General features: G+C 58.5%; 1 protein-coding gene across 1 annotated transcript in view; it reads right to left on the minus strand.

Moving 5' to 3' along the window:
* Positions 1-24,112, minus strand: part of RPTOR (regulatory associated protein of MTOR complex 1) — a 305,182-nt gene that overhangs the window by 53,532 nt on the left and 227,538 nt on the right. The window contains exons 13-14 of the mRNA XM_044247255.1: positions 23,656-23,766; positions 2,653-2,727 (exon numbers count right to left, since the gene is read on the minus strand). Of these exons, the coding sequence (XP_044103190.1) occupies positions 2,653-2,727; positions 23,656-23,766 (186 nt within the window). The remainder of the gene's footprint in view (positions 1-2,652; positions 2,728-23,655; positions 23,767-24,112) is intronic.

The following is a 24,112-nucleotide window of genomic DNA, read 5'->3' on the forward strand; positions in this document are numbered from 1 at the left end:
CCAGCTCTCTCTCGCGGCCTCCTGTCGCGTGGGCCGGTCTTCACGCTGCCCTTCCCTCCGTGGGCCTGTGGCCCTCCAGAAGGGACCCAGTCAGCCTACCCCAGTGGTTCTGTGGGGCCTCGCTTTTGTCTTGCGCAGCCTGAGCGGACCTGGACACGGACGCTTCTTGCTCGCCCTCGGATGCGTCGAGGCCACTACAGGGCCGATCCCAGCCTTCTCCCTCAGGCCTTAACCCCTCAGGTCCGTGAGAACCGCCGTCCATGTCCGCAGCCAGTGCGCACTCCGAAGTGCCGACAGGTTCGCCGGTTCCTTAGTCTTGTGCTGCTGTCTGCGTCCCTGGGCACCGTCTTCACACGGGTCTGCCCTGGGGGTCCACATGCGGCGGGCTCTGAGCCTCTGACCACGTGTCCTGAACGCTGTGTGAGGCGGCGGAGGGTCCCAGGGTGACGGTCCGTTTCCTCTGGCGCCAGCGTCCACTACCCGCTGAAGCGGCCCGCTGCTGTGCAAAGGCCCCCTTGTTCTGGTTACTTCTAAGACTCTCCCTTCTGCTTGGAGACGTGCGACTCGGTCAGGACACATCTTCGTGTGGATTTGCTTGTGTTCGCCCGTTACAAGGTTCACTGCGTTTTTTACAACCGAAAACGTGTTCCTTTCTTCATGCTGGGAGACTCGTCAGCCGTGGGCACGCCACATCCTGCCGCTCCCCACTGTCCTGAGGGCACGCTCTGGCCTGGGGCTGGAAGCAGTGGGACCCCCTGCCCCGTAGGCCTCAGAGCCCCCTCCCGCCTGCTGTTTGCTCCGTGCTGGGTGGCGTCTGGGTTCCCTCCCCCACGGGCCGCCTGCCGTTTGCTTCACTGCGGAGCTTTGAACGGCAGAGACAACGGCTTCCACTACAGGCTCCCCCCAGATCTGCCGATTTACCAAGAGAATCTACTTGGTCATTTTTTTAAAAAGATTTTATTCATTTGACAGAGAGACGCAGCAAGAGAAGGCACACAAGCAGGGGGAGGGGTAGAGAGGGAAGCAGGCTCCCGCCAAGCAGAGAGCCTGATGCGGGGCTCGATCCCAGGACCCTGGGATCACGAACTGAGCTGAAGGCAGAGGCTTAACGACTGAGCCCCCCCGGCGCCCTTCTAGTTGGTCACTTTTGAGGATGAGTAAAAAGAAAAGAATAGATTGTTTTCTTCTAGAAGGGACGAAATTAGTTCTGAGGAACTACACGATGCTGCATTTTGGACGTAACAGTTCTTCCCATTCAATCGTCTTACACACACTTACTCATGTGGGTTTTACAGTTTTTCTCAGAGAACTCTGTTACTTCCGGTTCTCGGGGGCGGATTTCCTATTTGCCGACTGCCCTGGCTCTCCTCCCCGCTGGTTCGACCACCTGCGGCCGAGGCTCTCAGGCTCTAGGCTCTGCACACGCCCGTGGGGGTTCTGCCTTTGCTTCCAGGCCCCTGGGGATCCGGGCTGGTGTCTCCGCCTGGATGTGGACCCCCAGGAGCTGCGTTTCTGAGCGCCTCTCCGCGTGGGGCGGGGCACACTTCGCAGGCCCCTGGCTTTCCACGAGGGGTCCATTGCTGCGCTGTGGCCATTCAGGCCCCACCCTGGGCGCAGGGCAGGAGACCCCGGGGTCAGTGCTCCCTTCCTACTGTGGCTCTCCTCAGACTTCTGGCTTCAGTTTTTGGCATCTGGCAATCTTCTCTTTTGAATTTCACTATGGGCTCAAAACGACAGTGTGTTTGCAGCCGAAGTGGGGCCCACCTGTGCCGGCCTGGGCTGCCACTGAGCCACGATCAGCAGCGCAGGGGGCTCTGCCATCTGGCTGCCTGTGCTCTGCTCATCCGGACGGCGGGGAAGCCACTGCCCCCCAGCCTCGCGAGGGTGAGCTTCTGCTCCCAGGATGGAGCTCTGTCGCCAGGCTTCCGTTCAAACACGCGGTGCCGCAGGCCTGTTATGCAACAATCCTGTCTTTAACGTCTTCTGGTTTTTCTTCGGTAACCAGCACAGCTTAGAACGCCAAGGCTGTGAAAATGAACTTTTACGCTTTAAATATGCTGGCAAAACCGAGTTATATCAAGGATCGACTCTGGACGTCTGTTTTGTTCTCTCTGCCACACTAGGAGCTGCAGGGAGGGGGGCTGGGGTTCGTTACGACGCATCGGCAGCGCTCGCTGTGAATGCCGTTCATAGATGACTGCTGCTGAAGCATTTTAACAAAATAACACAATTTGAAACGTAAACGCTCACTCTCGTCTTTCCTGCCCTCCCTTCCTTCCTGATTCATAAGGCACACTGGCAACTTGTCATGTTCCAGAACCTTCCCTAGGCCTGTGAGCTGTCAGAGAGACATGAAAGAACTCATTAATCTCATCCCGTCGACAGGATGTGAGCGGGAAGGGATTCTCCTCTGCCGCACAGACGTGCCAGGGAGACAGACGGTCGTGCACAGCCGAACCGACCTGCTCAGAGGCAGAAAGGAACCTGCTCTGGAACCAGCTGCTCTTAGGCAAAGGCCGAGTGCCCGCCCACACCCCGACATGGCCCTCCGCCCGCAGGGAGCCCCTCGCCACGGAACCCAGAGCGAGACACGCGCGGGAACAAACAGCACAGCTGCGGACACTGTTGAGGGAGAAGGGAGGGTCATCTTACTGGCATGTAAGGGTCTGCCAAGACCGACAGGAAGTATTTGTGACCGTTGTCCTTCACCAGGTCAGCTTGGCACGACTGGGGAGAGAAAGAGACGGAGAAACCGTGAGTGCCGGTACCCAGGGGCTCCTTGCTTCCTAGGATGTATGAATCATGGGCGAGCAGGGGATGTTCTATGCCTTCCAGATTCTATGCCCTCAAGTCCAGCGTTCGACTGGGAAGATCAGCTAGAGCGGCTGCCAGCAGACCCACCCTCCTCAGCCGCGGGAGAGGGGCCGGCACCTTACACACACTCAGGAGTGCGGCGGCTCCTAGACGTTCCCTGAACACCTCCCGGGACCTGCCGGGAGGGGCCCCTTCACCCCTGCGGCCCATGCCCACACCCTCCCTTCCCATGCTCCCCTCCTCCTGCCCCCCCGAGGGGGAGGCACCCGACACTCGAAACCCTCCCTGGTTTCTGCAGACCCTAACCCCTGCCGAAGCTTTCCTTAGAATTTTGCCTGGACTTACAAAACACTGGGAAAAGATAATCTGTGGGAGTATAATCGTGTGAACCATCTGTGTCACACATTTCAAGAGGTGCTTCCTGGAGCAGAGGCCCTACTCCTTACCCCAAAGACAGAGACCTGAGGTGGGAAGCGTTAAGTGAAGAGTCAGGTGTACAGCTCTTCCCGAATCTCCAGGCCGCGCTGCACCAGCACACTCCAGCCCGCACCTGCACACCTGCACACCTGCACGCATGTGCACACACCTGTATGCACCTGCACACCTGCACGCATGTGCACACACCTGTACGCACCGGCACACACCTGCACGCACTGACCCTCACCTGCACGTGTGTGCACACAATGGCCTGTACTGGGACACACCTGCACGTATCAGCACACACCTGCACACATGTGCACACACACCTACATGGACTGGCACACACCTGCATGTAGCAGCACACATCAGCCCACACCTGCCCACCTGCATGTGTGTGCACACATCGGCACACACCTGCATGTACCGGCATGCACTGGGGCACACCTGCACACACCTGCACGCACCTGCACACACCTGCATGACCGTGGGTTTGTGAGCTGAGCTCTCATTCAAGGACCCGCCGGTGCTAGGCACTGGCTCAGTCCTGGACACAGAGATGCGACCCACACACACCCTGCTCACAGTCTCTGGAGGAGACCGCTGCGTGTGTGTGTGATGGCATGGCAAGGAGACCTGGGGGACATGGCGGCTCAGCGCCTGTGCTGAAGGACGGTGGGATCTTCTGCCAAGTCAGGACGGAGGGGAAGGCGAGCCTATCCTGTGGGATGCGGGACACAGAGGGCACAGGGCTTCGGATGCTGCGTGGAGGCCCTGAGGTGGCCGGCAGGGGCTGGCACCGGGAAGGGTCACGGCAGTGGGTCTGCAGGACTGCAGCGGACAGTGAGCCGGACTGAAAGGGGGCAGCTGGCGCAGAGGGCGTGGGGATGACCCTGGAGACGGGGACGACTCTCGCGGGATCTGGGCAGGAGGGGCGGGTGGCCCAATTGCTTGGAAGATCACTAAAGAGCTGGGGTGCCCGGTGCAGGCCCTCAGAGAAGGAGGGTTCTATGTGGGGCCGGTGCGTCTGAGGCACCTCTGAGACACACGTGGTGCCGTCAGGAGGAAGCTCTCGCGCGCACACACACGCCCAGGAGCAGAGTGTGAGCCAAGCTGACCTTCAGATCAGAAATCACGCTCACGTGGGGAGGGAGCCCGACGCCGCAGACGGGGAGGAGGGTGCTCTGCACCACAGAGGTCAGCTCCCCCACACCACCTGCTTCTCGGGGGCTCTCATCATCCCGTTTCCTTCTTACACCAGGACACCGGCAGGGCAGCCTCCCCCTGGCCGTGTGAGTGGGTGCTGGTCAGGAAGCATGGGCACCAGGGGCTCAGGCCAGGGGGCTGATTCCTGAAGCACCAGGAAGCTGATTAAGTGTGAGTTTCCAAGTGATCCCACAGGGACGCCCTGCTCTGAAGGAAGGCGGTGACGGAAGATCTAAGAAGGCATCAACACACTGTCCGCCCTGCAGCGTCGCCGTCCAAGGGGACTGGGAGAGGGCAGCGCAGAAGCCCCTGGGAACAGCGGCTGGCTGCCCGATTCTCAGAGCAAAGGCTCCTCTTTGGTTTTAAACCAGAGGTTGGACAAGTCAGATCAAGGCCAACACATGTACAGTGAGCCTCACCAGAGGGGAACATGGGGCCACTAATTCATGCCCCCGTTCTGAACCGGGGCGTGAGCGTCCGAGGGCCTTTGGTGCAGAGCCTGCGCTGATGAGGGGTCGCACCAGAAGGGACACCCAAGAGTCACCTCGTCACGGGCCTCCTGCCCTCCCAGGCCTTAGCCGGACTCGCTTATGAACCAGCTGAGAACTTGCTCAGACTTTCTCCAGCTCAGCTTTCCCTCCCGCGCCCTCTATCCTCTGCAGGCAGGGGCCCGGGACACCTGCACCCTGGCCAACCGCCTCATCAGAAGGAGGGACACGAGGCTTTTTGACTACGAAGACACAGAAATGCCACAGACAGACACACACTCCCCATGGACTGGGTGGAAATCCTCCCACAGAGCCTCAGGGGCCATGGCAGCCAAGGAGCCCCCGAAGCCGGTGCATCCCCCAGACCCAGCAGCAGGAGGAGAGGCAAGGGCATGAACACCAACTGGTTTGGCCTGAGCAGCCCCTGTCCCAGCACATACAACCACCTCCGACGGCTCTCGGTTCTCACTACAGCTCTGCGCTCTTCCGGAGTTCAGGGACTTGCACTTTTAAAACGAGGGACGGGGAGGTGAGGAGGAGAAGCAGAGCAAGCAGACGAGCGAGCACTGGGTTCCCTGTGACGCCGGCCGAAGACGGGGTGCGCGGACAGAGAGCAGGAGGGGCGGCATCCGCGAGGCTGAGTCCACGAGGCGGGCAAGGGGGTAGCCTGGCAGGGGTGAGGCAAGAGGGTGGCCCAGCAGGGGTGAGGCAAGGGGAGTGGCCAGGCAGGGGTGAGGCAAGGGGAGTGGCCAGGCAGGGGTGAGGCCAGGGAGTGGCCTGGCAGGGCACGCTTCCTGCTCTTCCCCACAGATGAAGGTCTGTTACGGGGCGGCCGGGACGTCGGCAGGACGATCCTGAGCACCGGTGGGCACGGCTGCTGGTGACCTGCCGTGAACTTGCAGAAACTGGCGCGGTGGGAGAGCCCCGCTTCCGGTCCGTGCGGGTCCCAGAGTTCAGATCTCGATGAGAGAAAAGGAAGACCCAGAGGGGCCGTGGGGCGGCCGTTCCCAGCGTGACGGGCGCCCGTGGAGACAGCAGGATGGTGTCGGGATGCACAAACACCGATTTAGAAATGGTGTGAGGTCCATGGCCAGCGGCGCCCGGGCAACGAGACCAGGGCAGGACTTCTGCTCGCTGGTCACGGGCGCTCACAGCCCCTCGCGGGTTCCACAGCAAGTTCACTGCGCACGTTCGCGTCCCTCCGCACGCCTCGGACCCTGGAGCGACGGCTTCCCACGGCCCAGTGCAGAAGACACTGAAATACACGGGGCGCCGAGCCGGCGCGGCGGAAGCCTAGGACTCTCGATCTTGGGGTCGTGAGTTCAAACCCCACACTGGGTGCAAAGATGACTTAGACCAATAAATGAACCTAAAAAAAATTCTCGCATCAGGTGCTCGTGTCAAAGCTAAACTCTGGAATGAAAACACACCATGAATGTCGTAAATAACCAGGATCAACGGGAAAATCCCTGGCGCGTACGGATGCTTTTACGCCTTCAGTCTACTTTTTCGTACATGTTCCAAAATCTGTAAATATACTTAAAAGTTCAAAAACTCAAAATGTTACAGAAAGGCATGGCTGGAGAAGGCAGCTTCCCTCCCTGTCCCTGCAGGGGCCGCAGAGTTGGGACAACGACACTGGGGCGTGGAAGGCCAGCGTCCGGACATAGAACGTGACACAGCGTGCGAGCAAAGCCTCCCTGCACCGCGGCCGCCAGTGCCTGTTCGTTTCTCACCGACTCTCCCGCCCCTTCCTCCCGCGCATGTAAGAAACAGGAGCAGAGGCTGAGCCCCCCTCTTCTCGGGCGAGAGGACGCTCCCCGTGGAGGGCAGCCTTCACGCGGACAGCGCCCTCTCTGCACCGCGGACGCGCAGCCGTCCGTCAAGAGGAGAGCCTGGCTTGCTCAGACCCAGCGGGCAAAGCCATAACTTCCGAAAGCAGCGCGGCCCCATCACAGGACACGTCCGTCCACAGCCCTGACACCTTGTGTCCGAGCAGCACCGCCGGCCACAAGACACCCGAGTGTTCGCCCGTCTGAGAAGTGAAAACCCAGACTCAGGGCCGCCCGACAGCACACGTCCGCCATCACGAGGGCACCGAGCATCTCCGCTGCGGGTAAACGAGCGTCATCGGTATCTTCTGACCACCTCCGACCCAGCTCTGACCCAGCTTCTGACCCAGCTCTGCTGGACCGTCAGTGCTGTTTCTGATTTCTTGGAGCTCTTTACGAAGGATGATGGCTGGTCTGTCACCTGGGAGTGGAGGTTAAATACCAACCCCCCGATTCTTTAAGACTTTGCTCATGTTCCCCACCCCCATGCAAATGTCTTATTGCTCTGCAACCAAATCTATTAATTTTCAAAGAGATCTAGACTTTTAAGTTATGGTTAAAAAGGCTTTCTTCACTCTAAGGTTAAACAGAATTTACCTGGGTTTTCTTTTAGTACTTTCACAGTTTCATTCTTTATATTTAAATTATCTTTTTAAGTCAATTCTGGGGGTACCTGGGGGGCTCAGTTGGTTAGACATCTGCCTTTGGCTCAGGTCATGATCTCAGGTCCTGGGATCGAGCCCCATCTCAGGCTCCCAGGGAACCTGCTTCTCCCTCTCCCTCTGCTGCTCCCCCTGCTTGTGCGCTCTATCAAATAAATGCAATCTTTAAAAAAATAAAAATTAACGTCAAGTCTGGTGTTTGGGAAGCACAGTTAGATAGCTAGCTGCCCCAACACCGGAAATTCAGGAGCCCGCCATCCTTACTGAGCAGATCTGAGCTGCTGGCTCGACCCTGAACAATGCCCTTGGACTCAGAGGTCCGTCTCTGTTCGCCCGTTTGTCAGCCCGTCTGTGCGTGACCCAGCCCCACAATGCTCCTCATCACTGAGGCTTTGTCCCAACTTCCGGGATCTGGCAGGGTTAATTCCTTCCATCCTCCTCTCTGTTCAGAGTCTCCCTGGCGATCGCTATTTACTTCTCCACAGGAAGTACAGAGCACGCCTGCCTAGTTCCCGAGACGAGGGGGGGAGAAAGAGCCTGCTGGTAGTTTTATTGGGATTGTATTAAAGCTTAGGTTAATTTAGGGAACGCTGACATACTGCTGATGACAAAGCCTTCTGTAAACAAACAGCGTATGTTTTTCTTTGTTCGGGGGTCGTCTGTGTTCTTCAGGAATGCTTTACAGCTTCTCTCTCGGAGGGCTTTCATGTCTCGGGTCAGGTTTACGCCCAGACTTAGGGTTCTTTCGTAAACGGGGTGCGCGTATCTTTGCTGGTTGTTCTTGTGATTTCCGTACGTTGATCCTTAGTCCCCCTTCCTCCTAATGCCCCTCACTAACGGCCTGGCACTGACTCCACTGAGATTTCCAGGCATATCGCGTGGCAGCCGCAGTGGTTTGCTTCTACTTTTCTAGGCTTTGTGCCTTTAATTTCAGCCTCTGTCTGTTAGCGGAGAGTGACCGTGGCTTCTCCTTCTGCTCCTGTCGCTCTCAGTGTCCCCCCGGTAAGGTCGAAGCTGGCTTCCGGGCTTGTGTGGTAGAGGAGCAGCTAAGGACGTGCTCCTTTCGTGGGGATTTCTTCCTTCACGGTAAGATCGAGGCCAGCCTTCTTCTACTGATCAATATTATTACTGTAATGGCTCGGCTTCTCGGGGGCTGACCCAGGACCAACCCTGCACCCGGGAGGAGCCCGTCTGGCAGTGCGCTGCTGTCCCTTCCACGTTCTGATGGGTTATTTCCAAACACAAGAATGAATATCATGTGGCTTCTTTTTCTGTGTGATATTGTTCCGTTCTGTGTGTGGTGATGTATATAAAACCAACGTTACCAATTTATCGACATACGAGGCACGCGGCTCGGTGGCACTGAGTGCATGCACACAGTTGTGAATTCGAGGTTCGCTCGCCAACGCCCCCCTTGCTCCACAAACAGGACAGCGGCGTCTGCCTGCCTTCTCCGCTCCGGAGGAGCTGGACGCTGCTGCAGCTCTCTGCCCTCGGGAGTGCCTGGGCACAGCGGGTTCTTCCGAACGCCCCTCCCTGTTCGTTCTGGGGAAACTGGTGAGTTTGCGCCTTCTACTTCTTCTGGGGTCCGCTGATAAGTTGTCTTTTCCTGGAAACACGGGTGCTATATTCCAGTTCACACTGCACTTTCGAGATGCGCAAAACGGTCTCGCGAGTCAGCACGTTCTCCCTCCCGCGTCCATTCCCGAATGCACTTATCTTCATCAGTCGAGCTGGTTCCCACCCCCCAAGAAAGAGCTTGTTATTTACTGTTGAATTTTGTATTTTTGTTTGCGAACTCAGAGAAGCCCTTCTTGGATCTTGACCGAACAGCTTTTCTGTGTGTGCCTGCAGCTCCTTTGTTTTGCTGTTGTCCTGGCCGGTGGCTTCCTCTTCTCTGCTTCTCTGTCGGGGGGAAACGGGAACTTAAGGCCACCAAGCCTTCTCTGAACGTGGCTGTAACTGCTTTCCATGGGTCTGACGTGCATGATTTTTATTATCTGTACTTCCAGAACTATAACTTTCCTTTGACTGAACACTGAAGGTGACTGCTTAAAAAAAAAAAATTCTAGCTGGAAGGTCCATCTTGATTTCTGCACTGCTGTTCCCCTCTCGTCCTACTATGCACGTTGTCTGTACTATTTCTACTTTTTGGAACGTCTTAAGGATTCTCTCATGGCCTAACATACGGTCAGATCACGCACACAGAAGTCAGTTTATAATCCGCACACGGGGCTCTGCACACGTGGTCTGCCTCACTTGTAGGCCCAGCTTATTCTTTAATTTTTTTTTTAAATTTATTTGACAGACAGAGATCACAAGTAGGCAGAGAGGCAGGCAGAGAGAGAGGAAGGAAAGCAGGCCGTACGATGCGCTCTGTGGCAACGGAGACGGAGGCCACCGTGGGCGCTCCGGCCCCACCGTGACAGGCAGTTGTAAGAATCCCCGTTTTTATACAAGGAGGCGAAGGTCCGGATAAGGAGGGATCTGCCGGAGGCCCACTGGCGGCGGAGCTGCGACCCCACACCGGGGGTGGTCTGAATCGGGGCCGCCTCATCGCTTCACCGTCTCCAGAGACTTTTAAGGTTCATCCTCTCCATTCTGCGCGGGGACAGGGGACTCGTGGGCCTCCAGCTTGTCACCTGATTCTCTCCATGATGGCTGTGGAAACACCCACGCTGGCGGAGCGACACGGCTCAGACGCCCTCACCGGGAGGCAGAAGTTCGGCTCGTCTGGGTCTGGGCATGCGCAGCTGGGACTGTCTCCCCAGGGTGTGCCTTGTGGCTTCTGTCCTCCTGGATGTTTTTTTTTTTTTCTTTAAAGGTTTTTATTTATTTATTTGACAGAGAAAGAGACAGCAAGAGAGGGAACGCAAGCAGGGGGAGTGGGAGAGGGGGCAGTGGGAGAGGGAGAAGCAGGCTTCCTGCTGAGCAGGGAGCCGGATGCAGGGCTCGATCCTAGGACCCGGGGATCATGACCTGAGCTGAAGGCAGATGCTTAATGACTGAGCCCCCGGTGCCCTTCCTGGATGGTCTTTATACACAGATTAGCTTCCGTTTTTATCGCATGAACACAGGTAGGAAGCAGAGCAGCACTAGACAGCCTAGTCCTCCCTCCCCAAGTCCTCCCTCCCCAAGAGCAGCCAACGCAACTCTTTCCAACCGTTTTTACAGAATTTACTTCTAGGGGCACCTGAGTGGCTCCGTTGGTGAAGCCTCTGCCTTCGGCTCAGGTCATGGTCCCAGGGTCCTGGGATCGAGCCCCATATCGGGCTCTCTGCTCAGCAGGGAGTCTGCTTCTCCCTCTCCCGCTTCCCCTGCTTGTGTTCCCTTTCTCACTGTCTCTCTGTTAAACAAACAAATAAATATATAAAATTTAAAAACCCCTATAAAAAAAAGAAAGGATTTCCTCTAGATTTTGAAATAGCGACTGTGTCTTTATTCAGCGACGTTAGACATTCACGACTCTGTCACTTTTCGCTCTTCTGCGCCCCGACTGTGCCCGCACCCAAGTCTTCAGGGAACCCCGCACTCCTTAGCACTCGCTAACATCACATGCAGGCACATCTGTCTCACTGGCGAGTCTGGCTGCATTCTTCGATGACATTTTCTCACTGTAAACCTTTCGTTTCACTTGTGTATTTTTCTAATGCGTCTCTGGCCATCGGACAAGCCCTGCCCCCAAGTTTGTACCTGCTCAGCCTATCAGATCACTGTGCGCTCCTGTGTCTCGGTCCCCCTGGCCCAGGGGAACTCTGCTCTGCTCTGGGCAGATTCTAGTCTAGCCCTGGAGCTGGCCCTTCTCCTGGACTGGCCCCCGTGTTTCTGGACCTCATCAAGGATTCCTGGACTCATCTCAACCGGCCTGTAGCACGGCTCTGCTAGTGTCCCAGCCAGGCCCTAAAAACTGTCCCTGAGGGTCACACTCAGCCATGCCACATCGTGGGGCCAGGACAGGCAGTGGCGCGCAGAAGTGCATCGGGACAGAGGAACCGCCCTCTTCTCCTCCTGGCTACAGGGGCGCTGGGACGCGGTTTGCTTTCACCTCCGTCACCACCGTGCGCGTGTGTCTCGGCTGCCGGCCCTGTGGTGCGCACCAGAGCCGCCGGAGTGCTGTCGGGAACAGCCTCCCAAGCTGGCCCAGCCACCCTCCGGCTCCTTTCTGCTCCCGCTGAGGATGACTTCCTGAGCCCTGCCTTCGGGTCAGCTCTCTACACTTGCCCTGCTCCACTGCACGCTCCGCTCTTTGAGGCCAAGGACCCTGTATTACTAGTCTTTACGGTGCCCCAGCGGGGCATAGCCAGGTTCCTATCAGAGGCCCACTGAGCGTCTGCTGACAAATAAAAGAGCTGATGTGTGTACAGAGGAGCATTAGGATTCCCAATCACGGATGCTAATCTTACCCAGGAACAGCTCCCGGTGTGCACGATCCCGTCCAGCGGCCACGGACGGAGGAGAGACTGAGCGGCAGAGTCAGGATGCCGAGGCCCAGCCTCTCCCCTCCACGCCCTGGGGGCTTCCACCCCGACCCCGGGGCACAGGTCATGGCCAGGTACAGCCTCATAGTCCTTGGCAGCCAAGGGGTCTAAGCTGTTGCTTCCTGCACCACGCAGTAACCGAGCCTTGACTTCAGGCTCCACAATCAAAACCGCGGCCGCCCCACTCCTAAAACATTCAAGACTGGAGTCCTGTGGGCCAGGCTCTTGGGCTGCCCGGCGCCACCGTCCCCATCCCCGCTCTGATCGGCTCTGCAGAGCCAGCGGTCAGCCCAGCCTAACCATGAGTCACGGGCCCCTGAGTCATCACCCAAATAAATGGCCTCTCTCTGTTGCCCTCGGCATCGGGCTGACGCTCCGGCTCCTCTCACCACGACGTCCCCTGCAGCCTGAGTCACAGAGCCCGTTCCCGCTGCGGAAGGATGATCCGTCACCCCCACCCACACCCAGGCCTGTCCGCCCGCAGGGGACCTGACGGCCGATGGTGTGCGGCCATGACAGCCTCCTGCTTCCTCCTGCTTTTCGCTTCACTAGGGGACATCCAGAGCCATCTGAAAACAACTGTGTCCCTCCTTCCAGAGACGGACAGACACCCTCGGCGGCCTCGTCCCGGGCAGGGGCCTCCAGGGCCTGAACCCATGCTGGAAGGGGCAGCCCCAGCTCTGGTGATGCGGGGGTGGGGGCTCTGATGTCTGCGTCCACAGTTCTCCCGGGGCCCCTCGAGGGTGGACCCGCTTCTCCCCTAGACTAAAGCACACTCTGAGGGCCTCTGAAATGCAGCCTCGTTAACCCGGATGATGGCAAGGAAGGACGATAAGACAGCACCTCCTTGCCGACTACAGCTTCTCTGAGACGCACACACCGGGGCTCCCTGACACCGAGACAGTCTGTTTTCTGCACTTCATGACCCGTGGTTCGGGAATGACACGGACCATGGAAGCAGCGCAATTACTGATGTGCCCACGAGCAGGCGGGAAGCGTAAGGGATACCAGCACCCGCAGGCAGTGGGGCTGGGGCTCTCCCGTGGACCCAGGCCACAGGGCAGGTTCAGTGCAGCAGGGGAACGGAGCGGCTGCGGACACAGAGTCCCGGCGTGCACCACTCCAACAGCAAACCTTACCAAACAACCTAAACCAGCAATAAGGGACAGCAATTAAAAGGACACTCAGATGTAAAAAAAAAAAATTAGTGAAAGTGAGTAAAGGAATTGTGGTTGACCTGGGACACGAGGCAGGTCCAGTTACGCGTATCCCGGTGAACCACAGTGACCTCCACGCCGGGGTGACACTTGGACACACCGGCAAATGCTCCCCAGCCAGGTGACGCGACATCGAGAGCAGGAGGGACATCGGGCTCCTTGCCAGGAGGTGATGAGGGGCCCTTGCATTGTGGTCTTTATTTCCAAACCCAACATCAGACACGTGCTGATGGAGGACCGGCCCCAGAACTGCCAGGCCCCCGCAAGCAGGGATGCGAGAGACGGCTCAGCCCAGAGTCGCCCGGAGAGAGGTGATGACTGAGCAGGGGGAGAACCAGGAAAGCAGAACAAAGCGTGGACTTTGGCCCATGATGCGTGTCAGACACTAACAACAGGGCCCGGTGAGGGTGGGCTCTGCAGAAACTCACTTCCTATCTCAGGTTTTCTGTAAACATAACCTGTTCTAAAAGCAGTTTCTTAAGACAGAACCTGTGGGAACAAGGCACTTGGAGAGAGAGACAGACGAGCTGCCGGCACAGGAGCGACGGCCCCAGCCCCGAGAGGGCCAGCCCCGTGCAGGCACCGGGCCATCGAGACAGCAGGCTCGGGACTGCAAACTCTCTGGCCGTCCCGGTTACACTCAGATCCCGGGGACGCGAGTCATCACAGGACTGAAGCCACCCACGCACGCTCATTTTGTCCGTGGTGTTTTCTGTGCAAACCTGGAGGGGGTGTGGGAAAGGGGCGCGGGGTACAGGTGCAGGAAGAGAGGCTGGTGGCATCAGAGCCGAGGGGCGGCGACAGGGTTACTGTGCAGAGAAATGAGCACGCGTTTGGGGACCTGGAGGGGACCCGGCGCTGGTGCGGGGGCAGAGAGAAGATCCCGGTCCCCTCTAATGCGCTGTCACTCGGCGTGTGTCCTCTCCTCGCCCCGCAACAGCGTCAGGCACGCTGAAGCCCTCGCACCCCCAAATGTGGGCTGGCTTCACGAACGCGGCAGGGGAGGTTGCTCAAGTTCACGGACATTGTGCCCTCGGTCCCCTCGCCGCTGCGTAAGTAACCGTGTATGACCATAACTTGAACTGCGCGCTGACGGTGTCTGCGGAGGAACCCACTGAACTGCTTACAGCTCACAGGAATCCTTCACGGCCGTCTCCGCACCCCCCACCCCGTTAATTAGCAGAAAGACAAATGATAAGGAGGCTTCTGAGGGTCTGACCGAAGCCACCAGCGCCCTCCCGCAGGGCGGCCACTTCTACACGCTGCCTCATCCTCCTGCCATCCTGCTCCTGATGCGTGACCCCGTCCCACGACCCGAAGGGCAATTTAAGTGAATTTTCTGCAGCATTTGCTTTCTCCCTCTCCCCTCCCTGGTGCTCGTCTGCACTTCCAAAAGCCGCAGACGGCATGATGCTTTGCCTGGAAACTTCCCTAAGAAAAAGGCCGTTCTCTTGCACAACCACAAAACCAAGATCGCTCTCAAGAAACCCAGCTTTGGTACCACGCTGTCACCCGACCCTCAGTCCACACTCAGATCTCCCCCAGCTGTCCCAACAAGGTCCTTCACAGCTTTCGGTCTGGGGTCTGGGATCCATCGTGGGTGGTCACGCGTCGTGAGTCTTCATCTAGAACAATCTCCCCACATTCTCTTGTCTTTCTTGGATGGAAGGTCTAGAAGGGACAGGACAGCTGTCCACGTGCGGCTGCACAACTCGAAGTGTTTAACAGCTTTCCCAGGGTCGACGTGACCTATGACGACTGTGTGCATTACAAGCACAGACGGGATAACTGGACGAGCGTACACACCCGGGAAGCCGTGTCTGCAGTCAACGCAAGGGGCCTCTGCCCTCGAGCTGCCTTGTGCCCCTCGGGGAGCCCCCCTCGCGCTGCTGCTAACCCACTTTCTGGGCTACAGTTTGCACTTCCTAGAGCTCTACGTAACCAGAGCTGTGCAGAATACACCGCCGGCTCCTGGCTTCTTCCGCTCAGCATCTCGGGGCCGGTGCACTCTTCCTTCTGCGGAGTGCTAGTTTGCAGAGGGGACGGTCACTGCGGGCTTTCACGCACAGCTGATGGTCACTGGGCTGTTTTCAGCACTCGGCTATTGCGGACAAAGCGCTGTAAACACTGTGGACAATTTTGAGTGGACACACGCTTTCGAGAAACCAGAGCTGCTCCCCAGGGCGGGCGTGAGACCTGCGTCCCCCACACACGGCGCGGTCTTCTTGTTGGGGACGTCCCAGAGGCCTATGCTGGTGCCGAGCTGGCTTCGCCCGCCATGGGCAGGGAGACACACAGCGTCCTTCCCAGGGGCTTCTTGGCCAGCAAATCACTCCCTCACCGGAATGTCTCTTCAGACCCTTTGCCCATCTTTGGGTCTGCGTGTTTCTTTCTTTCTTGCTTTTTTAAAGATTTTATTTATTTATTTGACAGAGATCACAAGCAGGCAGAGAGGCAGGCAGAGAGAGAGGAGGAAGCAGGCTCCCCGCTGAGCAGAGAGCCCGATGCGGGACTCGATCCCAGGACCCCGAGATCATGACCTGAACCGAAGGCAGAGGCTTAACCCACCCAGGTGCCCCTGCGCGTTTCTTTCCACACTGAGTTGTGCGAGTTCTATCATCTCCCTGTGAGTTTTCGTCAGATAGCTGATCTGCCAGTACGTTCCCGTTCTGGGTTGTTTCGCGTGGCACCAGGTGTTGGCTGCCGTTCACTTCGGGCACACAATGTCCGGCTGTCCCCGTCCTGCAGGCTGGACAGACGCTCCGTCCTCCGTCGAGCGGAGTGCTCTGCAGGTTGGTTGAACACCAGCGGACTGTGTCCGTGCGGGTCTGTCCCCGCCCCTCATGGGTCCCGCAGTCTGTCCGCTTTGCTGCTGCTCCAGCTGCACAGACGCACAGGAGGCTCAAAGTCAGACGCTCCTGGTCCTTCAGTTTTCTTCTTCTTCTTCTTCTTTTTTTTAAAGAAAGTTGTGGGCGCCTGGGTGGCTCAGTGGGTTAAGCCTCTGCCTTTGGCTCGGATCATGATCTCGGGGTCCTGGGATCGAGCCCCACATTGGGCTCTCTGCTCAGCGGGGAGCCTGCTTCCCTCTCTCTCTCTGCCTGCCTCTCTGCCTACTTGTGATCTCTGTCTGTCAAATAAATAAATAAAATCTTAAAAAAAAAAAAAAAAAGACAGTCCTGCCTTTTCCTTCCCGAGCTGGACGCCTTCCTTCCTCCTGCGCTGGGCATAGCTTCCGGTGGGAGCTGGAGACAGGACACGAGGGCGGGCCCCGTCCTGCTCCCGAGTGCAGTGCTCAGACAGGCACCGGGGCCCGAGACATCGGCTGCAGCCGTCCTGGGAGATGCTGGTTGTCACACTGAGCAAGTTCCTTCTGTGACTGGTTTGCGGACAGGATTTTTAAAAACTCTGACACGGAATTTAGGTTTGGTCGAATGCTTCCTTTGTGCCATCTCTGAGAACGAGAATACGGTTTCTGTTGCTCCTGCTGTTAATAGGGGACGTTACAGGGATTTTCCAGTCGTTCCACCGCCTTATGTTCCTAAAGTAAATCCCCCAGGTCATGGTTTACCAGCCTTTCTAGAGGTGGCTGAATCTGACCTCCTGGAGTGCTGTTTGGAAGCCCAATCGGTCCTCACGAGAGACGCTGCAGGGACGTGGCATCAGGGCACTCACTGTCGGTCGCACACGATGACACGGGACGGTGCTTCTCCTCGGTGACCTGCTAGAACCCACCACTGAAGTCGCCTGCACCCGGGAAAGTTTTCAACTACAGATTGTCTCTTTCACAGACGTGGTGTTACTCAGACTCACTTCCTGGCTCAGCGTCTCCTGCCGTTCAAGGAGTGTCTGGCTCCGTCGGGCTCTCGAGCGTCCTGGTGTTGAGTCGTTCGTAACATTCGCGTACTGGTCCCTGGAGGCCTCTGGAACCTCCCGGGATGCCACCTCTCATTCCTGATTTGGGACGTGGGGTCTATTTCTCTTTCTGTGCTGCACTCGGGGAACAGGATGGAGGGACCTCAGAAAGCTAAAAGCAGCACGGCGCTCCGACCCAGCTATCGCACGAGCGGGTGTATCATCAGAGGAAATGCAGCCGTACCTGGGGGGCGGTTAACTCATTTTATTGATCTGCTCTAAGAACCAGCTTTTGGTGGAACAGATTTTCTCTACTGCCTTTCTGCTTTCTTTTGCACTGATCTCCACTGCGATTTTTACTTCTTTTCTCCTACTTCCTTCGGGTTTAATCTGCTTTTCTTTTACCAACAGCTCAAGGTTGACTCTAAGGGCAATGATTTAAAACCGTCCCACCCTGCCGACGGACGCAGGCAGAACTGTAAGGCTCCCCTCACGCCGCTCCGCCGTGCCCCACAAATCCCAATGTGCTGTTCTCAGTTCCCTCCAGTTCAAGGTATTTTTAATTTCCCTTCAGGCCCTTCTGGAAACTGTTTATTTAACAAATTTTATTTCACTGAGTTTTTCCATGTGCTTATATAGTAAATTGTAATCAAGTAGATCAGTATAAATTGTGTGTTATGTCTTAAGAACCTATATTTTCCAGCACTGACTTACATTCAGTGTGTAAACGATACACCCCCATGCCGTGTGATGGTCACCACAATCAACTCCGTTATCACATCTGCCAGCTCACGCCATGACTACCGGGCTTGGTTTTGGGCGTGTAAGAGCCCTAGAGATGTACTCAGTGTCCTTCAAGCGCACAGCACAGCATTGCCCCCGCAATGCTCCCTGGACGGACGGACGGACACCTGCATGTCTGACCTCTTTGGCCCGCGTCTCCCTGTTTCCGCCACCCGCAGCCCCAGGAGCCGCCGTCTTGCTCTCTGGTTCGGTCAGTCCGACGGCTTTAGATTCCGCAGATAAGGGACGTCAGCCCGTGTCGGTCTCTCTCCGTCTGGCTTATGTCACGCAGCGCAGTGGCCTCCAGGCTCGATCGTCGGGCCACAGATGGCAGGAGGTTCTTGGTCTTTTGGGCTCAGCAATACCCCAGTGTGTGTGTGTTTCCTTCCTGCGTCCCCTGCCAACGGACACTCGGGCGGCTTCCACGCTTGGCCCTCGGGAATGACGCTGCCGTGAACACGGGGCGCGGGTCCCGCTTCGAGGCAGGACAGCAGCGGGAACGCCGGACCCGTCAGCGGTTCCACTCTCGTCTGCGGCGCCGCCACACCGTCTCCCGCGGTGGCTGCCCCGGGTCACGCTCCCACCAGCAGTGCCTGTCTTGTCCCCTTCTCTCCACGTCCTCGCTAAGTCCACAGCTCCTGCCTTTCTGACGGCACCAATCGGACTGGTGGGAGGTGCGGTCCCCGCAGGTCCCCGCATGTCCCCGGTGATGAGTGGCGCTGGGCATCTTCTCCTGGGCCTGCTGGCCGCCTGGACGGACGACTTCCTTGGAAAACCGCTCGTCAGTGCTTCTGCCCATTTCTCAGCTGTTTGGGTTTCTGCAGCTCCGCTGTATGAGTTGCTTATACACATTCTGGACATTAACCCGTCGGAGAGATGGTTTGAAAGCATTTTCTCCCATTTCACAGGTTGCCTTTTGATTTAGTGAACTTTCCTTGCGGTGCAGAAGCTTTTAGTTTGATGTCGTCCCACTTGTGTATTTTATAAATATTTATAACTACGCATATTATATTCCACAAATATCTGCGCTACCTGCATAATTTATTCATACAACACATATTTCAATATTAAATATTCTATATATTTTATAGTTATATTACTTATTAAAACTTTATTTTATAATTTAATCATTTAAAAAGATTTCTTTAAGAGTGCGGGCTGGTCTCCAAGCGTCTGGAAGTTCTGCTCTGCCCGCTGCTCACTGTCGGACGGCGGCTGCAGAACGTGGTCGGTCTCAGCACGTCGGATTCCGGCCGCCGTGCGGACCCTCCACCTCCCTCTGTCCTCCGGGGGGCCGAGTGCGCGTGACGTCTCAGAAGCTGACACCCGCCCCCCCAATTCACTGCTGCGACCACACACGTTGCCGACCCCCGTGCGTGGCGGTTACCCGTGCTACGTCCCTTCAGTGTCGCGCGCCCGACGGCGTCCTTATTCCGACTCCACTTTCAGGGATACTCAGCGGCCACAGCAGGCCAGATGGCGGCTTTTCTTCGGGGACGTCAGGGGGCCGCCCCCCGTCCCCTCCTGGCGTCGTTCCTGGCCGGGGACCTGCCATCTTCCTCCTCGCTCCTCTGTTCTCCTCTACCGGCTGCTTCCGAGTCCTTAAATGTATCCTGATTCAGCAATTAGGTGAGGACTCGGGGTGGTTTTCTTCATGTCCCTGCGTGTGGGGTTCGCGGGGCTTCCTGGGTCTGTGGTTCGTTGTTTTCATCAAACTGGAAAATGTGGACATTTCTTGGCCACCAGGTTGTCGAACACTCCTGCTGCCCTGCAGCGCTTCTGGAGAGACTAACGCTGTCACCTGCAGCTGTCCCACGGCTCCGTGACGCCCCTTCACTGCGCACAAGGTCTGTCCTCGGTGTGCTCGGGGCAGCTGCAATGGCGAACGTCCTGCCGCGATGTTTAGGGGTCGATCCCGACCGGCATGTCTTGCGGGTCACACTCTGGCTTCCCTCTCCAGAAGGCTCGGCAGGGCCCTGGATGCCTTCCGTGTCTCGGAGGAACGTCTTCCGTGGAGACTTCGAGCAACTGTTTCCGTGTCCTTGTCGGCTAACCCTAACCTCTGTGAGGACGCACTGTGGGTTCGGGGGTTTTCCTCCTTGATGCAGGTCACGCGCCTGGCCGTTCTGCTTGGCAGTGGGGGGTGCAGGGTAACCTGGCACACGGGTGACCTGGGAAGAGACCCTCCTGGAACCCGATTCCTCAGGGAACAACAGGAAGGGCTCTCCTCATCCCAAGTCGTGCCTTCTGTCCCATCACTGTCCCCACAGGAGGCCAGACGGATTCCTGCCTCTCCCCGAGGCCTTCAAGGTGGCACAGTACTCTACACATGCCCCTGGCTCAAGAGGGGGCCCCATTCTCAAGCCCCGGGAATTGCCCTGAGGGGAAGGCGGGCCTCGGTGCTGGGACAGAACCCGGCACTGCAGACCTCAGTGTGCGCTTCGTGCGGGCTTTGATCCGAAGTGTGCGCGTCCCTGCGTGGAAACACCGTGCGCTCTGACCCCCGCGGTGGCCGCGCCAGTGACACGGGGGCTCTGCACGCAGCAGGAGCTCCCACAGAGGCCGGCGGGGACCCAGCGTGACTTCGGACGTGAAGGAGGGAGGGGACCCGTCCCCGGAAGCACACGGAACTTGAGTCTCTGGAAAACCACCTGAGTAGTTGTGAAAGGGAGGGACGAGGTAAACGGCCTCAGCCTCAGCCACAAGCCCGTCGACGTGTCTCTCAGAGGGACGGTCGCCTTCGAATGAGCAGGCGCAGCGAGCCGGCTGAGAAACGAGCTCACGGACAGGTCCCTGGCACCTGCGGGCACTGACAAGAACGCGGCGGGCGAGGGCGTCTCCCGCTGGCCACGGGGACAGCTGCTCAAGCGTTACTGAACGTGCAAACCCTTCAGCGCCGAGCCCACGGGAAGCACATGGCCTGAGGCGCCCGCACAGCCGCGGAACGAGGCCGTGGCAGCCAGTGTGGCTGAGGCTCAGAGCTCGCCTCTGGGCACTGGACGAGCAGACCCTGGACCCAGGCGGGCCCGGGAGCTGGTTTTCTCCAGGTTCCTAACACCCAAGTCGGGTGACAGCTGCAGATCGCACGGGAGCACAGCGGCGAGGGGCGGCTCAGAAGGGCTCACGCTGAACTGGAAGAGACCCCCAGGACTAGAAGGAAACACGGTCTAGTCCCGGGTCCTCAAAGATCCTAAACATCCTGTGAGGACATGAAGTGGCGGCCCCAGGGGGGGGAGGTGGGCTTGGGGGGGGGCACCCTCCTCTGTCCCCTCCTTCCACGGGCTTCGGTCTGAGGGGGCCTCCGTGCACCCAAGAACCGAGTACCAGGAGCGATACATTTCCAAGCATCCGGAAGATCGAGGCGCCGAAGGAGAGCGAGCTTCTGAGTGACTCCCTGGAAGCGCCTTCTGTTCGCAGGCTCGGTGCGTCGGCGACAACGCGAAGGGCAGAACCGAAATGACAGAGGGGGCAGCCTCCCCACTTCGAGACGACCAAGTCCTGGGCCCGACACAGCCGGGCAGACGCGACTCAGGCTCGCGGTCCTTCTATTCTACCATTTCCAGGGCGGCTTTCCGGGTGGTCACGGCGCTCACCTCCGTCCCACTACTGGGAGCTTGGCGGCGACAAGCATACAGAGGGCCCGGCGACAGGAAGGGAGAGCTCGCTCAGGTAAACGAGGGCAAGGGGACTCAGACACGGTCTTTTAGCTCTGAAATCTAGTGTTTTGGTCCATCTTTGAGGCCGTTGCTTATCTGAAGTCAGTTTAGTGGGCAGAGAAATAAATATTTTGTCAGAACGTATGATGTCCTGAACATCGCTGTGAAGTTGACGAGCAACAGAACATTCTGCAGACACAGCGTGTGCGGGGCGCTGGTCCCAAGAAGGGTCAGGGTGGAACGGGGGTCAAGGTTAGGCTGGGAGGCCCCGACGGGGAGGGAGGGCGTTCACACCACCAAGACGACCATGGAGACCAAGCCCATCCATGGGGAGCGGTTCACTGCGTCTGACCAACTGCATGCACAGGTCCTGGTCAGTACCCCTGGAGCAGGAACGTCCCCAACAGACGGGGACAGAGCCACCTCACTGGCCTTGCTCCCAGACAGTACGACCTCCTGTGCAGAGAGGCCCAGAGAACCTACCGTCCACGGCCGGAACTACAAGATCCAACAAGGCTGCCACTGGAGATCAGTACCCCAAAACAGTGATAACCGCGCGGTGCGGCTGGGGGCCGCGGCCACCTGGCCGTGCCTGTGCTGTGACACGTTCGCGGGGAGCACCCGCGACACTCGCGTCCCCTGCAGCCATCACCCCAGCTTTGGGCCTCACGGCAGAGCTCTGGCTGCCTCAGGGGTGTGCAGCGGCCGCAGAGCCCCGGTGCGTGAGGACCTGGTCCCCCGGCAGCCTGGAGCGGCAGGGGCTCGTTCTCGGGGCTGCGGAGGGTATGGCGAGCAGAGAGCAGCACAGCAGGACCGAGGCTGGAGCCCGAGGAGGGCGGCCTGGCTGTGCCCAGACCGGGCCCCTGGGTGAGGCTGGGGAGGGGCTGGACCAGGGAGGGGTGGCAGGGTGGCATCCCAGTCCCCTCCCTGCCCACGGAACCCTTCAAGCAACCGACCCTCTGGCTATCGACACTTTCTCCCCAGCTCTGTCCACGGTTCTTCGGAAGCTGACCGCCCCATGTGATGGCCTCTTCTGGGGGTCTCTGTTCCCCACCCAGCACCCACCCTCACTCTGGAGCCCCCTCTGTGTTCTGAGTCAGACCTCCAGCCCCGGGAACCCCATTCACTCTCCTTTTGTAGATCTTTGTTCTCCACTCCCCATCAGGGTGGATATGCGGGCTCGGTGGCAAGGTCACGGGGCATAAGAGGTTCCTGCCTCCACCCCTTGGGCACGGGTCCGCCTTGCCCGGGGTCTCCCGAACAATCACTCATCATGTGCACCCCTCCTCCCCAACGGCCCCCTCCTCAGCTGACCCAGTCTCCTTTAGACCGAGGCCAGACATTTAAAAGCCACAGTTTGGATCTTGCTGTGTCTTTCTTCCCAAATCTTTACTTTGTTCCTGAATCTTTACTTCACTCTCGATGGGCTAAAGGAAGTGGGATACCGGCCACTTCGAGGGTTCCTCACACATGCCTCCAGCGCCCCAGCCCAGGGGGGCCACCTGCCCTCCCGGTCCTCTGCACAAGCTGTCCCCCGTCTACACCCATCAGTGTCCCTCGCGCGAGTTCTCAGGTCCCCCACCCTCCCGGCACAGTCTCCCGTAGTGTGGTGACTCCCCTGCAGCAGAGGGCTTTGACCCACAGGACGTGAGCCCATCCAAGGCAGAGACCACTGCCTTCTGCGTCCCCAACAGCCCTTAGCCTGGTCCTGCCCAGCCCTTGGTGGAGTACGGGCGTGACTGCAGCCCTGCAGGCACAAGGACAGGGAGGGGGATGGCTACTGGAGAGCAGAGCTACAGGAGACTGTCTCCAGGGTCAGGGCAGGGGTGGGAGCAGCAGAGGCTGGAGAGGGAGGGCGTCCAGGGAGGTAGGGCTGAGTTCAAGAAGGAGGGGGTCGGGGTCATTTCCTGCTGGAGGCCTGGAGGGGATGGGGAGGAGGCAGTGTGCAGCTTAGGTGAGCAGGACTGGGCCCCAGAGGGATGCACCTCCCTTATTTTGGGAGGAGGAGGACCAGCAGTGCCTGGAGAAGGGGTGGGGAGCGGCAATGGCACCAAAGGCAGACGCTGGGGTGAGGGTAGGATAAGAAATACAGGTGGTCGCAGGGGGAGAGAGGACATAGTGTCAGGGCTGGCAAACCAGCCGCGCGCGGCCCCTCCGTGAGCCCCCTGCTCTTCGCGGCCGCTGCCCGGGCCAGGCCGGCTAACACACAGGGACCGCCCGGCACCAGCGGGGAGGACGCGGACTACTCACGCTGTCCACGGCAAGGATCTTGGCCCAGATGAACACCAGCAGGGGCCGCAGCTCTCTGGCTGAGCTCTGGAGCAGTTTCAGCACGTACGGGAAGATGCCCACAGACAAGGCCTGGGGGAAGGAAAGAGCGTGAGTGGGCCCACTCGCGGGGGGCCCGAGCCGCACTGGTGGTGGCCGGCGTGGCCCAGGACACAGTGCGGTGCTGCCGTCAGCCCGGGGGGCGGGGAGTGGGAGCGCAGGGGCCGCCTCTGGATCTCCGCATCTCTCCCTGAGACGCCGTGGTGCGACTCCAGCCCGCCTGGTCCAGAGGCCACGGTTCATCTGGTGAGGAACGCCTGGCTTCCCGCCCAGGCCCCCTGGCCTCACCCTCCCACAGCCTTGTTTGCGCTCAGCGGCAAAGCAGAGGGCCCTTAACTGTGATTCTTACATTTCAAACCACAACGCTCCTGCCCTGTTG

The sequence above is a fragment of the Neovison vison genome, chromosome 5, assembly GCF_020171115.1.
Source record: "Neovison vison isolate M4711 chromosome 5, ASM_NN_V1, whole genome shotgun sequence".
Taxonomy (NCBI): domain Eukaryota; kingdom Metazoa; phylum Chordata; class Mammalia; order Carnivora; family Mustelidae; genus Neogale; species Neogale vison.